Here is a 21,428-nt window from a genome sequence, read left to right on the forward strand (position 1 = left end):
TGAATACAATGCCTGTATTAAAGGCCAGCAGAACTCGACAGAATCACTGGTCATCAAGGGATGGGTCCTGGAGCAATTTGGGGGGTATGCATCATTGAAAAGGATGCATCGAATGGGGAGTGAAGGGAGCCCAAAGGCACATGTGCGGTTTACATTTAATCATGATTTTGTACCTGAAAAGTGAAAAAAGTACACGTATTAAGATTCTTGGCAGGGCGGGGTGGGAGGTGTGGCTATTGTGGACTCTGTACGAAGTGTGTGTCCAAATCTGAGCACACGCCCAGAACCGGTTGGAAGGTACGGCGTGTTCATGGTATGGACACAGTTTGTGAACCACTGAACTGAATAACTGGGTTCCCCACTCAAACCACCTTATCACTAAGAACATAGAGTTGCCTCTTAAAGATCAATGATCATGGCCTTCTCTGTCTCCAGATTCCTAACCTGCTTATATACTTCCAGTCCTTTATCTTTAGTTTTATAAAAGCTCAAGGATGGTGTTCACCATTTTTTTTTTCCTTCTCTTCCACTTAAGATCATTTGACAATTTGTTTTGAAATATTTTAAATAGTTTTGCCTCCAGGCTACTAAGGTCCTGGTGCTCACTAGAGCAGTGTTTCTCTGGAGAGCAGACAGCAAATATACTAGTATGTGATCACTCGGGGGAAAAGGAGTCTGCATTTAGATCACCAAGGAAAATACATGTGCTAAGTCCACCGCAGGTGGAGGGAGGGTTAGTAAAGCACAAATGAAGGGAGAAAGGAGGTCCTTGCTAAACAGAGCATGAAGCTCAGAGCTCCTCTCCAGCAGTTCAGGTAAATGGAGACAGAGTAACTGCAAAACAGGCACATTCACGTGTACCGCGTGTGTGTATGTGTGTGCGCACGCGCTTCCTAAATGCCCCTAATACATTCATCCGAGATGTACTTTTCCTCAGCCTCAACACCAAAGTGGAAACCAATGAAAACATTTATTTGCATATATGCACATCAAGCCAATCACACAGAGAGGAGTCTCTGCTGGCTCAGAGCTCCAGGTGAAACCCGGGGTGGGGGTGGGGGTTAGATCATTTAAGCACCAATTAGCTCACTTCTAAAGCCTGAGCAATCAGATGGCCAAGACGCAGGTTTCTCTCATTTGATTTTCAGTTATTCTCAAGAAACATTGACCGTAGATAAGCACTGTATGATTTCCAGCGATGAGTGATAAAAAAAAAAAATTCCACTTCACACTTAAAACACTCCTGTGGGACTATTCACTACAGAGGCTTCACAGCTTCATAGTTGAAGGCTGTTGTGATTCTTTACTTTCCCTAAACCAAAATTAATGGAGAAGAGAATACTGGAGAGAAAACCATTCCCCAAGTAAGAGACTGTGAAGTACACTGTGCTTCTGAATTTCTATAATAAATTTCGCGGCAATAGCCAAAATGGATGTCTTACAATGCATCCTACAGTGAACGGACTTCAGTGGGGTGTACACCTGCACGTGGTTGCTTAGATTTCAAGATCTGAAACCTGACTGCCACGGACCAAATGCCACTTATTAACCTCACAACCTTGGGCAATCACCCTCATCATTCTGCCCCGGGGCCCCTGTCTGGGCAACAAGAATCCTAACAGTCACAGTCCCTACATCATAGGGTTATTGTCAGGAGGATTAAATGAGCTAATCTACCCTAAGGGCTTAGCACGGTCCCTAGGACCTAGGAAGAACCCAATAAACGTAAATGAGGTTAACACTATACAAAGAAAAGAAGCCATACCATCAATCATTTGAAGACAGGTTTTAAAATTTAAATTGTTGTCAGCAGATCCCTGCCTCTATTTCCTGCAAAGAGGCACCAAGACAAGTTGCTTCTGAGATGATTTTGAAGAGCTTGTGATAAAGACACAGACTGGCGTACACCAATTCAAGTTCCATTCACACAAAATAACTTCCTGCTGTTGACAAAAACCATTATCTTCCAAAATATTACCTTTTCTAAAACACCCTAAACCCTCTATAGCTAAGAATGTCAGCAAATTAGAAGCCACTCTGTTTACGCAGCTTTCTTACTAACAAAACTCCACATCATGAACTTCTAATCATGTTGTTTGTCCACAGATTAATAATAACCCTCGTTCAAAACCACATCATTTCCCTTTTCTGCCTCATTTCCTTCAGAGTGAAACATAATTTCTTCTTGGACCTGGAATAGAAATTTCTAGGTTAACTAAGCAAATCGTTACCAGAAATGCAATTTTATAATACTACTATTTCAGAGCATTCACAAGGCATAAAACATCTGTGTGGTGTTTGTTAATTTATAAAAATAACCTAATATATAGTATACACCACCTAAGTGGAAAATTGAGTCTATAACTAGAGGTGTAAACAGAAATCACGATAGATTCCATCAGTATTGGGTTTTGAAGTCCAGTTGGGAACACTTTAAGAGCTGTGACCCTTCTTTAAGTCTTGGCCGGAGGTCACAAATTACTTGACACAGATGTTGGGTTCAGCCAACACGGGATTTGAAAGATTATTAAACTCGAATATCTTTAGGTGGGCCATGACCTCTATTTACCTGACAGGCCCTTAAAGGCATTTTATTTTTGCAAACCCTGACTAGGGCCCATCCTTACCGAGAAGAGATCAAAAGATAATCATTAGTTAAATAGACACTTCCCTCACTGACGGCCTGATAAAGTCCAGAGCCTTGGAAATCAGAGATACTAATAGTTACATTCAGAAATTCTTCTAGTGTGCTTGTTGGGTTAATTTTAAATATATACTTTCAGTGTAGATATCTAACAGTGGCTCATTTGATCAGGACTGCTGAGCTGAGTTGTTAAAAATCATTTACAGCTGGGGATGCTGAAGGAAACCAGAAAATAGAGCATTTTTAAAAACATGTTCTTTTGATATGAAAAATCTGAACTCAAGTCCAAATTTCGCATCCTTTTCAAAAAAACCCGCAGTTGGTCCTTCTTCACATAAAAGGAAGTGAATTTGCTCAATGCACTATTTAAAGAGGAACTAGTTTCCACTAATGTATTTTAATGAATATTTATATATATACACACACACAGAGACACACGCATATATACACATACTCAGAGCGGGGACTGAACCAACTATCATTCTCATTCTTTTCGGTTTGTTGTACTTCCTGGGAGATTCTGTTCAACTTACAAATTAAGTCTGAGTCTAGGACCCGAATAAGAGCACACTGGAGAGGGTTTCCTAAAACATTAGTGCACGGTTCAGTCCACAGGCGTTAAGTTTTAGGCACTGATGAGACGCGAGCTAGCGGGCTCAGAGTCCAGGCATTATTAGTTCGGCGTTCCTTTGAGTTAACGTGGCAGCGCGCTGCCGTTCACACCGCGCCAGTGAGTACGCCCTTGTCTCCGGCTTCCTCTTCAGAACACAAACACAAGGCACCTTGCAGGGAAGTTGCTTCTGGGGGCAGCGCCCCTGGACTCTCCTGGGTTAGTCTCTCCGAAGGCTCTGGTGAATTCTCCCTCCATCCTGGACTTGAGTGCTGCTGGGAGACTTCCCAGAGTGAAGGGCACGGGGAAGGGAACACCAGAGCGGATCGCGAGAGGGGATCCTCTTGAAGGCCCCCTTCTTGGATACACCTGCTGGAAAGCACCTCTTTTTCTTTGGAGTTCCGCCATTTCATCCTTCTGTTCTGAAACCAGATTTTCACCTATTGATAAAGTAATGGGACAAAATGATCACTTATGCCAGGTTACTTCACGTCAGCATTTTAAACTGTAATTTCTCCGACCGGGCCTTCCACAGAATACCTTATCATGAGAGCCAGCCTAGCGAGGTCCCTGCGGTTTTTCACCTGGGCACCTCCAGAAATACCTGAGAAATTACTTTAGCGTAATATCTCCACACACACTTTTGAAACAAAACAACTGTGGTAAGCTGATTACACCCTGTAAGCCAGACAACTTTCAAGACTGATTTAACTCTCTTCGATATTTTTAAAACCTGATCTAGTCTGTGCTAAATTATTTATTCAAAGGAAATGTTACTGACTAGTAATAGCATCTGAGTGCTTATTTTGTGCCAGATGTCAGGCCAGGCACTCAACATGGATAATATAATTTGATCCGCACAATGAATGCAAGAAATTCTTATTTCATACGTAAGAAAACTGGGGTTCAAAGCAACGAACCAGTTCAAGGTCACACAGCTAGTAAAACGGAAGTACTTAGACTAGAATCCATGACTGTCCCCCTCCAGTGCCCAGGCTCTCATCAACATTCAGATCTCATTAGGAAATTTTGGAGACTAAATTAAGAATACGTTTTATAGCGCTCTGCTATATTGCAGGCTTTATGCAATTTCCAAGTTTGATTACTTCCAGGATTTATCAAACTCGAAGAATTAGACTCAATAAGTAACAATTGATTGTAATTAACCTAAAAGTGCTCATGATGGTGGCTTCCAATCTGAGCCATACCTTTTCCCCACGTCTCTCTTTACTATTAACCTCCTTCATCATCTACTGTGTAGTCCGCTGTGCCTGAGCAGAACACTTCACATTTGGTTTCCTGACAGCATAAAAGCCAATCACATCACTCTCCTGTGAATTATATTGCATCCTTCTAAATAGATTTCTAGTTTTAAAATAAAAACTGGACATGTTTTACCTACAGAAATAATTATTGAAGTGTACCAACCAAATATTCCTCCCAATGAAGGAAAAAAAATTCTACCTGAGATGGTCTTTCTAGATTGGCAAAAATTCCATTCCTTCAACTTGATTGGCCATGTTCAAAATGGCTACGAAAGAAACCTACCCCAGGCAACTGAGTCCGAAAGACTGCCATCGCAGTTACAGTCCTGTGATGGAGGCTTTTCATAAGAAAACAGTACCAGTGTGTACATACCAGAGCATCTGGTTCTGTTCATAAACTCACTTATGATTTGCACGAGGCATTTACTCCTAGAAAGCCTGCCAGGTATTTCTAATGGGTTTTCACTAAGACAGTTGTTTGTTCCCATTAGTGATTCTTGTCTTTCTCATCTTCATCATATGAATTATTTTCTTCTCCTCTTAGCTTTTCTGCATGTCTAGAAATTGTTTGGAGTGACATCTCAATTAGAAAAAAAAAGTCATGAAAGGCGTTTCTTCATAATCAGTGGTATTGGGACAAGTGTACATATTTGGGGAAAATCATAAAATAAAAGTTCTACCTCTCAAAAAATAGGAAAACAAATTTCAGACGGATTAAACATAAATATCAAAGTTCTAGAAGAAACTATAAGAGATTATCATTAAAGTCTGGGGAACATGACATGAAACAATAAGGCTACAAAGGGAAAGACAGATCTGACTGCATAAGAATGAGAAATTTCTGTACAAATAAAGACACCATAAACATATGAAAAAGCCATGAACTACCCCAAAGAATTAAAAGCAGGGGGTCAAAGAGAGATTTCGCACACAGTGTTCATAGCAGTATTATTCATATTAGCCAAAAGGTGGAAGCAACCCAAGTGTCCACTGATGGATGAATGCATAAACAAAATGCGGTCTATACATCCAATTGATTATTATTCAGCCTTAAAAAGGAAGGCGATTCTGACGCATGCTACAACATGGATGAAACTTGAAGACATTATGCCTTGTGAAATACACCAGTCACAAGAGGACACATACAGTGTGATTCCACTCATATGGCTCCCTAAAGTAGTCTCATTCACAGAGAAAGGAAGTAGGATGGTGGTTGCCAAGAGCCTGGGGTAAGGAAGAATGGGGAGTCACTGTTTAAGGGGTAGAGTTTCAGTTTTACAAGATGAAAAAAGTTCTAGAGATGGATGGTTGCACAACAATGTGAATGCACTTAATGCCACTGAATTGTACACTTCAAAAAGGTTAAAATGATACATTTTATGTTATGTAAATTTTACCACAATTTTAAAAAGCCACAAATTTGGAGAGGATGTTTGCAAAAGCTGTTAACAGGAAAATGTTACTAACCGTAATTTTCCAAATACTTTGAGTAACAGCCAAAATAATTGCTGCATATCAACAAAAAGACAATACGACAGAAAAAAATGGTGCAGTCATGAAAAGGCCAATTCACAGATTAAAAATGACCAGGAAAGCGATTAAAAGATTCTGAAGTTCTGATAATTAGGAAAACTCAAATTAAAAAATAACAAGTACCATTGCCGATGAGGTTGGCAGCATTTTCGAAAATTTAAATAGTGGAGGGTTTGCAAAAGAGGGATTGTTTATTAGCGAAGAGTGAAAATTTGATATAATTTAGGATCTTGATACAATATTATATTTGGAAGGGAACTTTTAAGCTATCACAATTTAAAATACACATAAAATTTAACATATAAATCTCATTCCTAGTTCCCCATCTTACAGAAATATTTTTAAAGTCCATCACCCGATTCCCAGGGGCATAAGGACCAGCCTGATGGCTGTCCTTTCCAGAGGTGGGCATTAGCACGCGGCTGCAGAGAGACACGAAGTTCCAGGAGAAGCACCGATCTAGTGTCCTTATTCGGCAACACACCTAACCCACCTGCGGCTGCCTCCTGTATCACTGTCTTCCATTGTTATCTAACTGCTCATGAGCTTCTGCTTTGTTTTCCCAGTCGGCTGTATCAATTCCTGGGGCCCAAGGAGGGATCCTCAGTACTTACCAGTATCACCCCTTCCTGCCTACCTAGCACAGTGTCTGGCATGAAGATACAGCTACTGGTTTATCTGTCGTACACAAAAAATTGCTCTGTGACATAGACAGAATTCCTATATTTGTCCCTGTTTTTTTAGGTGAGAAACTGAGGCCCACAGCAGTCAGTTAAGGTTATGGGCCAGTTCGTACCACGCACAAGCAGAGGACAGGCGGGCTGATCTAGGCCAATTACCCTCCACCACACCTCATACTGCTTCCTACGACTATAAAAAGTTGGGGGGCAGGGGGACAGGTCACTTCCCCAGGGAAACGAAGCAAGGTTAAGAAGGGTTTCATCCAAAAATAACTGGTTTAATAACATCCAAAGTTAGAAACCAGGTCATTTGTATTGAGGGAAATACAGTAGAGCGTGGCAGGTAAACACAGCCTCGGCTAGCCCTTCAGTGCCTTCACGCTGATTCAAAAAAATCCAGGTGTTTGTAGTCCTGCACCGGGAAAGCCAGTGTGACAAGCAGAGTACCTGCTGCACTTTCATTGCTGCCATACCCCTTAGCCAAATGCCCTTGTGCAGTGAACATCCTGCACAACTGTACAGGGTGGCTCTAGGTTGCTTAACAGGAGAACGCCAGCTCCAGAGTCAGGTTGCCTGGGGTGGGAGCCCAGCTCCAAAGCAACTTCACTCTGTGACACTGGATCTGTTAACTTCTCTCCATTTCCTCATCTAGAAAATGGGGATGATTATAGTGTTTATTTCACATGGTGATTATAAGGATTACATAGGAAAATGCCAGTGCCTTGTACTGTTAATTATTTATAACAAATAGGCCAGTTTTTAAATAAGAGTATGCTGCACTTCCCAAAAGGCCAAAAAGTCTCTTTCAAAATTATATGAAACATCACTGTACAAGGAAGGTTTGAGAGGGTTGCAAATGTGAAATTACTTAACTCTATTTGAAATAAGCCCACAATGCAAAATAAGGAAATCTATTAAGAGGTATTTGTGAGAGGTATTTGTGAAGCAAGACAGGAAAATTGGTTCCTGCTTTGTAGCCAATTATGTAGCCTGTTGCTCTGAAAACAGAGCAAACAATGTAATGATGTAAAAGCCACAGTCTTCTCTTTTCTCTTCATGTGGGAATAATTAATCAGGCAAAAACCCAGACCTCTCAGCAAAAGGATGTTCCCAAATAGGAACTATGACATATATTTCCACCCCCTAAAAAAATTATGAAAATCATTTCAGTAATGCTTCAGGGTCCAGTACCATGCCTAGTCCAACAAATCTTTGCCAAATGTATGGATTTCATTGGATTCCTTTAAAATAGGAGCAGTGGACATCTTCCCGCTCCTTAGTACCTGTGATTCCTTTAGACCCAAGCTGATGGCAAGTTTCTTTCGGTCTGTTTTGCTGATGTATTTCTGCTTCTGAAACATTTTTTCCAGAGCCTTTCTCTGGTCCTCAGAAAAGACTGCTCTTCTTAAAATACCCCTCCGAGCTTTGGAATTAGAGTCCTGTGTCAGGAGAGGCAGCACACTCTCTTCTCCTAGAGATGAAAAAAGATAGATAAAGTCCCATTAGCTATAGGGAAGAGAATTCAATCTGTCTTTCCCAGGACAACATCCTCCTTCTCTGTACCATGGCCAAATTATATCATCTCTGGACTCTGCACACACAAAGCGGTGCTTTTTAACCTCATTTTGGTCATGGATTCCATCAAGGATCTGATAAATGCTCTTTGCTCCCCAGTGATTAAAAAAATACATGTGCTTTCCCTCCCAATTTTGCATGCCATGTCGGAAAGTCCATGATCTCAGGTTACAAAGTTCCAATGGAGAACAAGAAGCAGGTGGATTAAATACTCAATTTTTCTCTAATTCTTCATTCATTCATCCATTCTCTCAAATTTCTGAACACTCACCAGGCACTCTGCTCAATGCTACACACGAGAAATCAGACGTATGCTTTATCACTCATTACCTGTAAAATCTAGTGGAAGGCATTTACTGAACTGTAATCACGAGGGTGATGAAGTGTTCTTAAGGAGGGTGCCTCTGGAGCACAAAAGCAGGGGTCTAATCTTAATCTGGGATGTCAGGAAAGTTTACAAAACTCAGAGATGTGTAATCTGAGAAGGAAGGTTTGGAACCCCCCCCCCCAATTCAGGTGATCATCAACTCCTTCAGGGCAGAGACATTATTACTCTTTCTGTCTTTTCATGGCTAGCACAACACTGGTTCCCACCCTCTGTGAGTTTCACTCATCATTCACCATTCATTCATTCATTCATTCAGCTTCCCAGTTGTGGGAGGCAGAACAACACTGTCCCCAAAGACGCCCATGTCCTAAGCCCCAGAACCTGTGAATATGTTACATTACATGGCAAGGGGGAATTAAGGTTGCAAATGATGTTATGGCTGCTAGTCAGCTGACCTTGAGACTAGGACAGTATCCCGGAGTACTCAGACGGGCCTGATGTAATCACAAGCGTCCTCGTAAGTCGAAGAGGGGGATAAAAAAGGAAGTCATACTGAGAGAGTGTTGAAGAGGCTACACTTCTTCCTCTGAAGACGGAGAAAGGGGTCATGAGCCAAGAGATGCAGGTAGTCATTAGGAATGAGAAAGGCAAGGACAGATTCTCCCCTGGAGCCTCCAGAAGAAATGCAGTCCTGCTGATACCTTGATTTTAGTCCAGCGAGACCCATTTCAGGCTTCTGACCACCACGACTATAAGATCACAAGCTTGTATGGTTTTAAGACAGTAGGTTTGTGGAAATTTGTTACAGCAGCAAGAGGACACTCATACACTAAGTATCAGGCTCACCGGGCTAACTGCTGAGGAAACTGGACAAACAGCACGAGGTCCCTGCCCTCAAGGAGCTCACCTTCTCGTGGGAGGACCGACACACAGACATCACTCCACAACACAGGCACCAAGGGAGAGGGAGCAGGGGCTCCAGTTTACAGCTGTAGCTGGTATGCATTTTGGTGCTTATTATTTTTAAATAAAGAAGTAATGAGTATCTTACGTATTCAAGAAGAGAATGATCTCTAAAATTCTCTGGAATCACAAAAAAGGAAATAATGCGTTAAGAGAAAATACACTGAGCCAAGTCTAAAAGAACAATTCAGATCAACAGAGAAAGAACTAAGGCCAGTCCAGACAGAGGGACTAGCATGTCTCAAAGCACTAAGGCACAAAGGGACAAACTCTCTCCAAGGGGAAGCAGGCAGTCTGCAAGGCCGGGGAGGGGCGTGAACAGCCGAGGGTGCAAGCCGGCCCCCGTATCAAGCCGGCCCCTGTATCCAGCCGGCAGATGGACTTTGCTTGGTCTTGGAGTGTTGGTTAAAAATTCTGATTTAGTTATTCACATGTAACAACTGGAAAGTTTTATGTGAAGTCCAGGTTTCCAATGTCTCTTCAAAGGTAATCATACTGGGCTCACCTTCCCACAAAGCAAAGAGCTAGGAGAGGGAGCGGCAGGTGCCCCCTTCAGATGGAGCATGCGGTTCCCAGTTTGCCGCAGCCTCACCTCGCTTGCTTTTTACCTGCCGGGTTCTTGAAGACACAAGAACCTCTGGCACAGAGATTACGGAATGGAAGGGAGCCAGACCACAGCGGACTACAAAGGTGTGGGACATCATCCAACAGGCAGTGAAGATCGACAGGATATGTTTAAGCAGAGCGTGACGTGGTAATAAGAGCAGACACTGCGCACTACTCACTCTGCAGTCTTACACTTTCTCTGGGTTAAGTTGCTGATGTGCATTATTTCATTTAATCCTCCCAACCGATCTACGCCATGAGTGCTACTGTTACTCTCCCCATTTTTTTTCAGATGAATCCAAAGAAGCTTGGGAAGCTTACGTAGCTCTGTCCAAAGTCATGTGGCTAGCGCCTCAAACCCAGTAAGACTCCAGATTCCAAAACAAATGCTCTCAATCCTGCACAGTAGTGACACAATCTGACTCGTATTTTAAAGAAAAATGTCACAAAATGGATGAATCTTGTCAATTCTACCTCTGTAATACAATAGCTTTCTTTCCTATTTAGTTAAATGCTTGCAAACCTGTCCTAGCTAGTCTCTCAGCCCCGGGTTGTACCTCATTCTGGTTCATCCTGTCATTGTCCGAAGCAGCAATGGCCTCTGCCTCTTCCTTCTAGCTCTGTTAACATTCCATCTCCATGGAAACGCCATAGCTTCCAGGGGTGTAATCAAGACCAATTCTTTACAAAGGTCTAATGCCCTTCCCATTCCTCTTCTCACGGGATCCTGGTTAATTCTCCATCTATAGAACCAGTTATTTTTGCCTGTCTCAAGCCAACGTCGTATCTTGAATTCAGCTGGATTCACAGTTTCTTTATCAGAGTTTTAAACAGTTTGATGCAATATTGGTCAATAATAAAAAATAGTCTAAATATTTCAAAATGCTCATATTTTTCTAAATGCTTTTCTTCTCTAAACCATCCCTCGTATGGAGTTCATGGAATTGGCCCTTCTGTGTTGCAGCAGGGCACAGATTTATCTGTTGAGACAGTGTCTCTCCAGGAAGCCTCAGGACAAACGTCTGTGGAGGATGAAGAATCGGGGTTGGATCTCGGCACTGACTTGTGTGACTTGGAGCGAGTTACTCTTTCAGCTTATTTCACAGAGTTTCTCTAAAGATTTGATGAAATAGCACAGATTTTGTTTTCAGTGCCTGGCCCACCATAAAGATCCCACAAATATGTTTTATATCCCCCTGTTGGGTTGCATTTTGTTCTTATAAGAATCACACGCCATGGACATCCTCTGAACAGATGAAGACATGTTCAGAGCAGTTAAGGTTCAAAGCCGCACAACGGACGGTTGGTAGCGAGACCTTCCGAATCCAAATTCTTGGCTCCTTTCTCTGCCCTCCCCGACTGTTTCTTGGTTGGTCAAGAATGGGAAGGAGGAAACATTTATAGACACAACCAGAGCTCCTGTGTCCGACTACGGGCTCCTACACCGTTCTGAGTCCCTCTGTGAGCCTGGACTATGCGGCATCTCCTGTGCAGCCTGGTAACAGTGTCCTCAAATTCCAGAGTGCCCTTCTCACTTCATATCTTGACTCTGGCATTCTTAATTTGTTAATGTATCCAGTTTACCATTATTACAGCCATGTGGATTAAAAGTTCATCACCACATCACCCAAATCTGGGTGACAGTTGTGTTTTCTCAGGGGCACCAGATCCACAGTAGGCAATCAACGTGTTAAAAATTAGGGAAAGAAACTTAAATATCCAAAGGTAGAGAAATGCATGAGCACAGTGTCTTATAGCCACTTGGTGAAATTTTAAAGAATTTTTAAAGATGGCGGCGGCAGCCAAGAAAATACACTATATAATGCATATGATAAAGAAGATACACACTGAGCTCACAACTAAGTAGAAATGCAGAGAAAAAAGATTGAAAAGGCAAAAATAAACACTGAGGCTACTGCTGTAGAGTTATAGACAGATAATGCATCTCCACTCTCCATGCTAAGTCTGGTTCGGTTCTCTAAGGAAAGTGGGCAAGTGTTGTAGCAACCTTTTCGGGGAATACTCTGCAGGGACTCGGTTGTTGCTGAGTGACAATGGAAAATGAATCCATACCATCCTTCAGATGCTCAGAGCTGATAAGGAGAGGCTGAAGAAGAGCAGAGACAGCCACAGTAGAGTCAGATCAACACCCGCAGAGCACAGCAGGGAAAGGCTGTAAGCATCCCATGAGAAGCCACTTGGTCTTGGAGGCCAAGGGTCAGCCTTGAGAGACAAACAGTGTCTCCTGCTGGCACCCTCTGCACAGGCAGGCAGAGACTGACACTCGCAGACGTGTGAGTTGGGTGAGGACAAGTGTGAAACATGGTGGATCTAGGAATCCCACGAGGCTTGGCATTTCCAGACTGGAGGATCTCTGTGGGAAGGACCCACGACATACGCAGGGAAGTAGATGAGGGCCAGGGGTGACTGCTACAAGTTGAGGGTATGACTTGCCACAGAGGAAAAGCCCTTCAGCAGGACCTGACTGACTTAGCATCTTAGAAAGGCCAATATTTTTTGAGTTAATGCAACTTTTTAAATTTACATAGAAATACCAAAAAAGTTTATGGACCAATAAAGCTAGCTTTAAAAAAAAATCTTCCTACAGCTTTTTCCAAGTAGAAGTTTTATAAGTAGGGGCTATGATTCTACTCATTTTAGCCCCTTCTTCTCCAAGATCTCCATGTTTACATAAAACACTGGGTAACACATTTCAGCATCCCTAAAAATTTTTAATAGGAACCCACAGGTTTCTCTATTGAGCTATTTTTAAGTAAAGAGAAGGAAGAGTCCCATCAAGGTAATCTACAACTAAACTATTCTCACCCATGGGGTAAACTCTAACACGGGGTCACGGACACAAACCAGACCTCACTCTCTCAAAGAGACCTGATGTGGTTGTGAAGGTTGGAGGGTTAACTCCTGGGTCTGGTCCTCGGGTTTCAGAGGCCTACAACCAACATGAATACAACCAATGAACAAGCAAAAAATACGGCAAAGATAAGAGTAGTATGTTCTCCCTTTCTCTGCTAGCGCCGCGTTCAGTACACAGATCATAATTGTTTTCATATGCGGACAAGATGCTGCTTCTACCACTGACGCCTGTCTCCACGGTCCCCCCCGTGAGTCTTTTGTGGGCTGGCTATCTGGGGATGAATCCACACCATTTTCCTACCTTCTTGACCTGAGGATACGTGCTCAAATTTACACCTGCAGAACAAACATACAGACTTCAAGAACTTGGTGATTCAAAGAGCTCTCAGGAGCTACTGAAAAGTTCTAAGCAACGAATACCGTTGCCTATTCCTAAACTCATGACAAATGCCTGATTTATATGGAAACTTACAGGTGACCAAAAATAAATAAATGAATACTATAAAAGTAACAATGGATACAGAGTTTAAGGCATGCGGTAGAAAAGAGGCTTCCAAAGCCAGGGCCACCAATTCAAGGTGCTGTACGCTCTAATTTGGGAACATCATTGTTATTATTTTTAAAATGTGGCTTCCGTATATATTGTGGGCTCAACTTGTGCTGCTGTGTGTGCCATCGACAGGCAGCACGTTGTGTAATCTTTACAATGCCCAGCGGTAGATGTCATCGTCCCCATTGTCCACAGGAAAAAGCTGGGGCTGCAGAAAGTTAAGTTGGGCAATGAGAGGTCACACATCCAAGGAGAGTGAGGCCAATCAGTGCTCTTTAAAATTATACTGAAGACCATCAGTTACCAGTGGGCAGGGAAGGAGGTGGGGAGGTGGGGAGAGTCATATTAAAACGGCAGCATGAGCTAGGCTAGAAGAGTTTTCAAAGACAAAATTCCCCGCATCCTGGGATGGCTCCTACACACCATGCTCCTGGGAATCTCAGCGTGCAGTGAGCCTTGTGAGGGGAACTTTCATCGGAGGTGTGCTGTGTGTGAAGGATACTGGGGTGGGTGAGCCATAGAGAAACACAGCATTAGATGAATTGGTGGAGGCCTCTGTCCGTCCTGGGGACTTGACCTCCAGGAAACGTGTCTTAACTCTGAAGACAGGACCAGCAAGCCTTAGAGAACAAAGCGGGACTCAATACAGTCACTTTCTAGACATCAGCCCACGAGCAAACAGCTGCAGCCCTGCCCTGCCTGTCGCGCCTGCCACCCAACAGAGTCCCGACCCATCAACGGTGTGCTGGCACTCCGTGTGGTGTGGAGACTCGCCCTGACTCCTCCGAATCTCTGGGTGACTGGTCCCACCTGGGGCAGCTTCCTCTGTCCCGCATCCTTTCACCCTCTCGCTTCAGGAAGCCTTGGAAAGAGTTTGGGACCCTTCATGCCCACTGCTGCTTTCTGCTCCTTTGTAAGCATCTGGACCCTGCTGTTCTGCTGGCCTTGCTCACACTGGTTCTCCTGGTCCAGCCCCTCCTCCCAATCCGGGCCCAATCACAGCAACCCAAAGAGGGCCGTGTGACGGCCCCTCCTAAGAAGGCTTGTTGTTTCAGGCTTTCTGTCTGAGGTTACACAGGCATTGTGTATTAAAAACTGACAACCCAATGTCCTCCTGACTTTGCAAGGGAAGTTACAGCTCAAACCTATGAAGCAACACTGCATCCAGACCTCTCAAGGCTTTTAGTAAAAAGTAATACCTATATATATAAGATTATTTCAGGATTGTTCAAGTTGGAGATTACCAACAAACCTTTCAGAAACAGGATTCCTTCATCCTTCTACACAGTTCATAGTGGCTTCTCGGAGCTAGAAGAGACAAGAGGTGACTTAGATCCAGGCCTTGCCACCAGGCCAGCTTGAGATGCCATCAGCCTCCGTTAACTAGTCCTCAAATGCAAGTTATTTTAAACCTTGAGTCTGTGTTTCTCCTTCCTGGACTCAGTTTTCCTCAAACAGAGGATGGTTTCTGTCTGTAGGCCTGTTTTTCTCTGCAACAACACCCATACAGGTGTAACTTCCCGTCTCCCATCCTTCCTGGATTTCTCAATTTCTCTCGCAGGAAGAGCTTCCTCACCCTTCCTATTTGCAGGTGTGGCGATGTGTGTGTGTGTGTGTATGTGTGTGTGTGTGTGTGTGTGTGGTGGGGGTGGTTTGTGTGTGTGTGTGTGGCAGGGGTTGTTTGTGTATGTGTGTGTTTTATGTAGTTCCTGTAGATTTGAGGTTTAGAAAGAAGAGATAGAGCATTGGCCTGGCCTGCCCTATTTAAACTAGAAGTCCATCTTCCACCCTCTATATGATCTAGTATTTGGGACAACACTTAGTATTTATGACAACACTTCATTATTATACAATTCGATTTGCTAAAACTGTTTCCCTTATATTAAGTCCAAATTCAGCTTCTGCTGAACTCCACTCATTGGCCCCAATTCTGTCCTTTAGATCAACATTGAACGAAGTGTATCTAATTTGAAGATAACTCTCATGTTCTCATTATTTCTTGTCTTCAGGACAAACATATTCAATTGCCTTAAAAAAAAATCCCTGACCAGCCATTTAGACCCTTCACCACTGTAGTTGCTGATTACCTCCTGACCTGGCTTTTTATTGGCAAATTTGTCAACGAGTCTTTTAAAGTGGGCCTCTGAAACTGAACCGATGCGGATAGTCTGACCACTACAAAGTCCAGCAGGACTACTGTCTCCCATGCTCTGGGTACTCTATTTCTAAAAGCACAATTCAACATCCCCAGGTCGCTCTGTAGAGGACTGAGCTAACAGGACACCTTTTCTTCTTTGTCCCATCTGGCGATTCTTCCCCTCCCCTACACTGTACGTGTGCACCTGCTTTGGAGAATCTAAAATCGGGACTGTATCAGCTGCTCTCTTCGATTTCATGTCGTGTTCAGGCAAGGGCTGTGGACAGGATCAGGGACAAGCGCCTTATATCACCAAGTAGCTCCCCTCCCCACCCCCCTCCCCCACAGCCTGTGACTTGGGGAGGAAGGGAACTCCACTGCAGGAGCATTACTCGAACACTTTCACTGCCGCTGTGGAACTGCTGAATAGAGCCATCAACTTGGAAAAATCTCTTGTCTTCAAGTCTCTGACTCCTTTAAGCCTTCCTCCTGGCTGACTGGGGGTCATTTATCTAGAGGGCAGTCCACCCTTCACTACCGAGAGGTCAAAACCTACATTCTGCTTATCACACAAAACTCGATTATGTTTTCAACGAAATAACTAGGCTTCTTTCTCTGTTAGAACAAAATGTTGCATCCTTCTGAAGATCTCAGAGGGCTAAAGAGAAATCCTTATAAAAGAAGCCCTCGGGCAGCCTTCTGTGGATTTCCACAGGTCTTGGTCAGTTCCCTACACCCACTCACCACTCCGGCTGGGAACAGGGCACAGCCAGGCCAGGCGGCACGAAGACCTGTCAGAGCTTTGCCACCTTTGACAGTGTCACTCACAGGACCAACCTACAATATTAAAAATGCCTCTTCCCTGTTGCCTTCAACAAAATCCTAAATTCAGTATATTATGTTTTTTTAAGTTTTAACAAGAAAGGGAAGATAATAAAATGATCTCAAAATGCAAAAGGTAAGTTCATCTCCCAAGAAAAAGGCAGAGCAATGAATCACAGAATATGTCCTTTTATAACGCAGCTCCAAATTTAAACTTTGTCTTTTAATGGATAAAAACTCTTGAAAGGCCAAATTCGAGTTGGGGAATCAAAGACAAAAGGAAATAATGGTCTGATTAATTCAGTGAGCTAGTCTATGTAATTAAGACTCCTATACTTTTTCAGGTTGTCTTTTTTTAAGGTCATTCTCTGCATAATTTCTACAACTTTTCATTTTATTTTAGCCGAACAATGTGTTCGTTTGAAAAGAACCTTCTGGATATAATATCAAAGATTTTCCTATCCTGCTTGGGGGAAGGAGAGAGCTTTTACCACTGCTTTTTAATTTTCCCCCACTGTAAGGACTGTGCTTAAATAGCTCATTAAACTATTTATTATTTGTGAGAAGGACACTGGATGAATGACTGTCTCCACATTGTAACAAGTCAATCATAAATCTAAAAGGTTAACAAGAAAAACTTAATCAATTTTAAACAAGTGAATCATGTTAAGATTCAAAATGCTGTTTTGCTTGCTAGTTACCAACATGTTGATCTGATCCTACGCTTTTAGAAAGAGTGAAGTCAATATTGTGAAACAATGATATGAGGGCCACTGATTTCATAGCTTGTTAAAATTTTTAGTATAAACCTTAATTTTAACTGTCCACGCTGAAACCTAATACAAAATTACTTGGACAGCTCATTTTCCTTCTTTTGTACAATGGAAAAAAAACTCAAATGCTTGGGCATAAAATCATTCTTATTATTAAAAAAAAGAAGAAAAGAAAAGCTAGTAAATGCCTTAAATACAAAAGATTACTGTGCAGATCTAAGCCTTAGGAACTGTTCCTTGGTATCATGGTTATTTACATAAAATTCTTTATTGACAGCATAAATTCATCATTTCATTTATTATTCGCTGCCAATGCAATGAACACTGTAAATAAGAAAATAGGAAATTAATTTCAGATTTATAACTAATGAGATGTCAGTGTCTCTTAAGAACACTTGTGGCATCTCTAAGCTGTCTTAAAATGCCAACTTAGAAATGGAGGCAAACGAGGCACAGCATTCTCCATCCTTCCTCTGAGCTCTGCTGCTTCTCCCCTTGTCTGTTTAATTAAACAAAAAAGAAACACAGGACTTTGGAAGCCTCCAGGGATAGACACCACAAGTGACAAGAGTTAACGGTCAAAGGCATAAAGTGGGAAGGGCTGAGAAGCCGGCAAAGAAAAATGAGACTTGCTTAGAGTGATTTTCTTCAAGTAAATGAGAAGATGAAGTTATCTAGGAAATGACTTTGGAATTGCTTTTATGTACTCTTATTTATTAAACTGCCCTGGGCATTTGTATCCTTTTAAGGCTTAGAAGCTCTTATTAAAACCCTAGTTTAAAATGAACACACACACACACACACACACACACACACACACACACACACACACACACACACACACATACATGAATGTCCACCTCGTAACACGGAATTTTTTGGTCCACTGCCACTTACCTAATCTCCATCGCCAGAGATTTTCTAAAGTAAAAGACCAGTATTAAACAAGGTGTGGTAACTGAAATTAGGCATGGATTGGACCTCTTTCAATCTCCACCCCTGGAATACCACATTAAAGATTTAATTCCACAGAGATGCCGCCACACTGAGGTATCAGATGCTTGGCTTCTAAGTCTCTTCTCCTGCAGTCTTTTCCTGCTGCTCTCATATAGGGTGATAAATGTCTCCTTAATTTGCACAACAGTTTTCAATTACCCTCACAGGAGACCACCTTGAAGGAGCGAGTAACAGGTTTAGTCATGGTTTCTATTTTTCTATTTGAATCAATACATTCTAGTTAAATGGACAATTAATAGGTCACTTTCGAAATAGTGGTGTGTCCGTCCTGGTTAATACACAACCCCCACAGTGGATAATGGGCCCTATGTATTCAGCCAGTCCTGTATACACTCCGCACGTCCACTAAACCCCCTTTTCAGGTGGACAGGGTTATATGGGAAGATGAGCTAGAATGAGTCTATAAAAGTCAGTTTCATTCACTGCTTTATTTTTCTGTCAAGTGCTTTAAAGGGTGTCCAGAAATTCACTTGGAATGTGAGACAGGAGAAAAGACCGACACACAGGGCTGCGCTTTATGACCATACAAAAGGGCGACTGACCCTTGCCCAGGCCTTCTCCCTGTGAAATAGTTCCTAAAGTTCACCCGCACAGTGAAAAATCGTGGTGAGGTCGCGTGTGGATGAGTCAAGTGAAAGTGACGATTGGTCACGGGCCTGTCACCCATTGTGGCCGGCCCCAGCCATGTAAAGTGCTCTGTGGGAAAGTACCGGCCCCCTAAAGAGATGCCCAGAAGCTTGCAGCTCATTAAACGGCCAGCATTTGCTGCCTCACTTGTCAGGAATCATTCTGGTGAGCAACTGCTCTCCTGGAGCATTCATAAAACGCTCGGCAAGAGGCAGGGGGGATCTGAATTCAGCAGTGCCAGCGACCCGGACTTTGGCCTGACTCTCCTGTTTCACTCCTCACCTGACAGAGCTGTTAACCCGAATCAATGTTTTCTCTCGGGGATGCTGAAATGCATGTACCCCTCCACTGGGCTTCTTTATCATAAACTCGAATCCTCTGCCTGCAGATTCTCATTTGACCTAGAAATCTCAAGATCAAGGGGAATTCTATTTTTATTTTCAGTTAGACATTTTTTTCCTTTTGCTGGTGTGTGCGCGCGCACACTCCGCAAGTTTTTGAAAAGTCTCGTCCTCCCTCCTCCCCAGGCACTATTCAAATTGTGTAATGTTTGAAGAAAAGCTCTCTTGAAAATATTTCCTACAACCCGGTTGGCTTTCTTCAAGATCAGAAGAGAAGGTATTTATCTCCTTTTCCAATCGTGACAATTTTTAATCATTTTCTGTGGACACCTGGTGACTTTCTGTGTTGCGTTTTCAGCTGAATGGAAGTTCTACAGAGCACCATTTCTTATCCTGCCTTCTTTTCTTTTTCCTTCTTTAATTGAGTATAGCCACACATTTCAGAAAGAGCCAAACTGGTCCCTCTGAGATCTTTTATATCCAGTGGTAAACAAGTCGCCTTCCGTGGTGTGTCAGCCCTGGGTTTCAATGCCATCAGAAAGGGCTCACAATCGCTCAGTGTGCTGAGGTTTGATAAATCTCTGGAAACCTCCTGAATAGGACCGCTGTGATTTTTAGTGAGGAATTAGCTCTTTGCCATTGCATTACCAAATCAGTTTTCCAGAGCCCATTAAATCCTGCTGCTTTGGTTTACAGAATAACTGAGGCATTGCTGATGAAGCATTAAAAACTTACTTGGAAAAGCAGTGGGGGCCGCAGGGCGCCGACAGGACCCCCCGCAGCACGCAGAGCAGAACGGCGGGGCGCTCAGAAAGGGAGGTTTGGGAGGCACTGCAGAGAAAAGCATTGATGTCATCGATTAGCCGTTTCTTTCAGACAGTCTTCAAAATTCCAGCTTCCCCAAAGTCACGGAGTTAAAGCACTACACCTTCTGAGCCTTGAGTTAGTTACAGCTTTTACTGAAATCAAAGTCATTTTAAAGTAGCCTTTATCCGTCAAAGAGCTTGCTGGATAGTTTAACCAAGATTTGGACACACTGTGGTGGTAAACACTCAAATGATCAAAACCAAATGTAATAGTTCATTTTCTGTGTGGTTATTAGTCGTAAATACCCAATACTCCTTTATTTAAAACATCCTAGCCCAGGAATCCCACTCCTGGGCTTATATCCAGAAGGAAATCTACTTCAGGATGACACCTGCACCCCAATGTTCATAGCAGCACTATTTACAATAGCCAAAACATGGAAACAGCCTAAATGTCCATCAACAGGTGACTGGATAAAGAAGATGTGGTATATTTATACAATGGAATACTACTCAGCCATAAAAACCGACAACATAATGCCATTTGCAGCAACATGGATGCTCCTGGAGAATGTCATTCTAAGTGAAGTAAGCCAGAAAGAGAAAGAAAAATACCATATGAGATCTCTCATATGTGGAATCTAAAAAACAAAAACAAAAACAAACAAACAAACAAAAACAAAGCGTAAATAAAGGACAGAAATAGACTCACAGACAGAGAATACAGACTTGTGGTTACGAGGGGGGTGGAGGGTGGGAAGGGATAGACTGGGATTTCAAAATTGTAGAATAGACTACACTGTATAGCACAGGGAAATATACACAAAATGTTATGATAACTCACAGAGAAAAAAATGTGACAATGAGTGTGTATATGTCCATGAATAACTGAAAAATTGTGCTGAACACTGGAATTTGACACAACATTGTAAAATGATTATAAATCAATAAAAAATGTTAAAAAAAAAATCCTAGGGCAACACTGTCCAGGAGGACCATCTGTGATGGTGGAGACGTCCTACATCTGCACGGTCCTATATGGTATCTACCTGCCACACCACCGAGCACTTAAAATGTGGCTAGTATGTCTGGGTAACTGAATTCTTAAGTTATTTTGAATTTAAATAGACTCGTGTGTCTAGAGGCACGAAACAGAACAGCTCTAGAGATAATACTTAACAAGAAACAATTTGGATGTTAGGTGCGGAATTTTCCTTTTTTTCAGATTATATTACTCTACTGTTTATTCTCAGAAGGTTCTTTGAAATCCATAGGTA

General features: G+C 42.5%; 1 protein-coding gene across 1 annotated transcript in view; it reads right to left on the reverse strand.

The window, feature by feature from the left end:
- Window positions 1-951: 951 nt before the first annotated feature.
- Window positions 952-21,428, reverse strand: part of DBX2 (developing brain homeobox 2) — a 33,064-nt gene continuing 12,587 nt past the window's right edge. The window contains exons 2-4 of the mRNA XM_064491794.1: window positions 20,081-20,176; window positions 8,016-8,203; window positions 952-3,694 (exon numbers count right to left, since the gene is read on the reverse strand). Of these exons, the coding sequence (XP_064347864.1) occupies window positions 3,362-3,694; window positions 8,016-8,203; window positions 20,081-20,176 (617 nt within the window). The 3' untranslated portion in view covers window positions 952-3,361. The remainder of the gene's footprint in view (window positions 3,695-8,015; window positions 8,204-20,080; window positions 20,177-21,428) is intronic.

This window comes from Camelus dromedarius, chromosome 11, assembly GCF_036321535.1.
Source record: "Camelus dromedarius isolate mCamDro1 chromosome 11, mCamDro1.pat, whole genome shotgun sequence".
NCBI classification, from domain to species: domain Eukaryota; kingdom Metazoa; phylum Chordata; class Mammalia; order Artiodactyla; family Camelidae; genus Camelus; species Camelus dromedarius.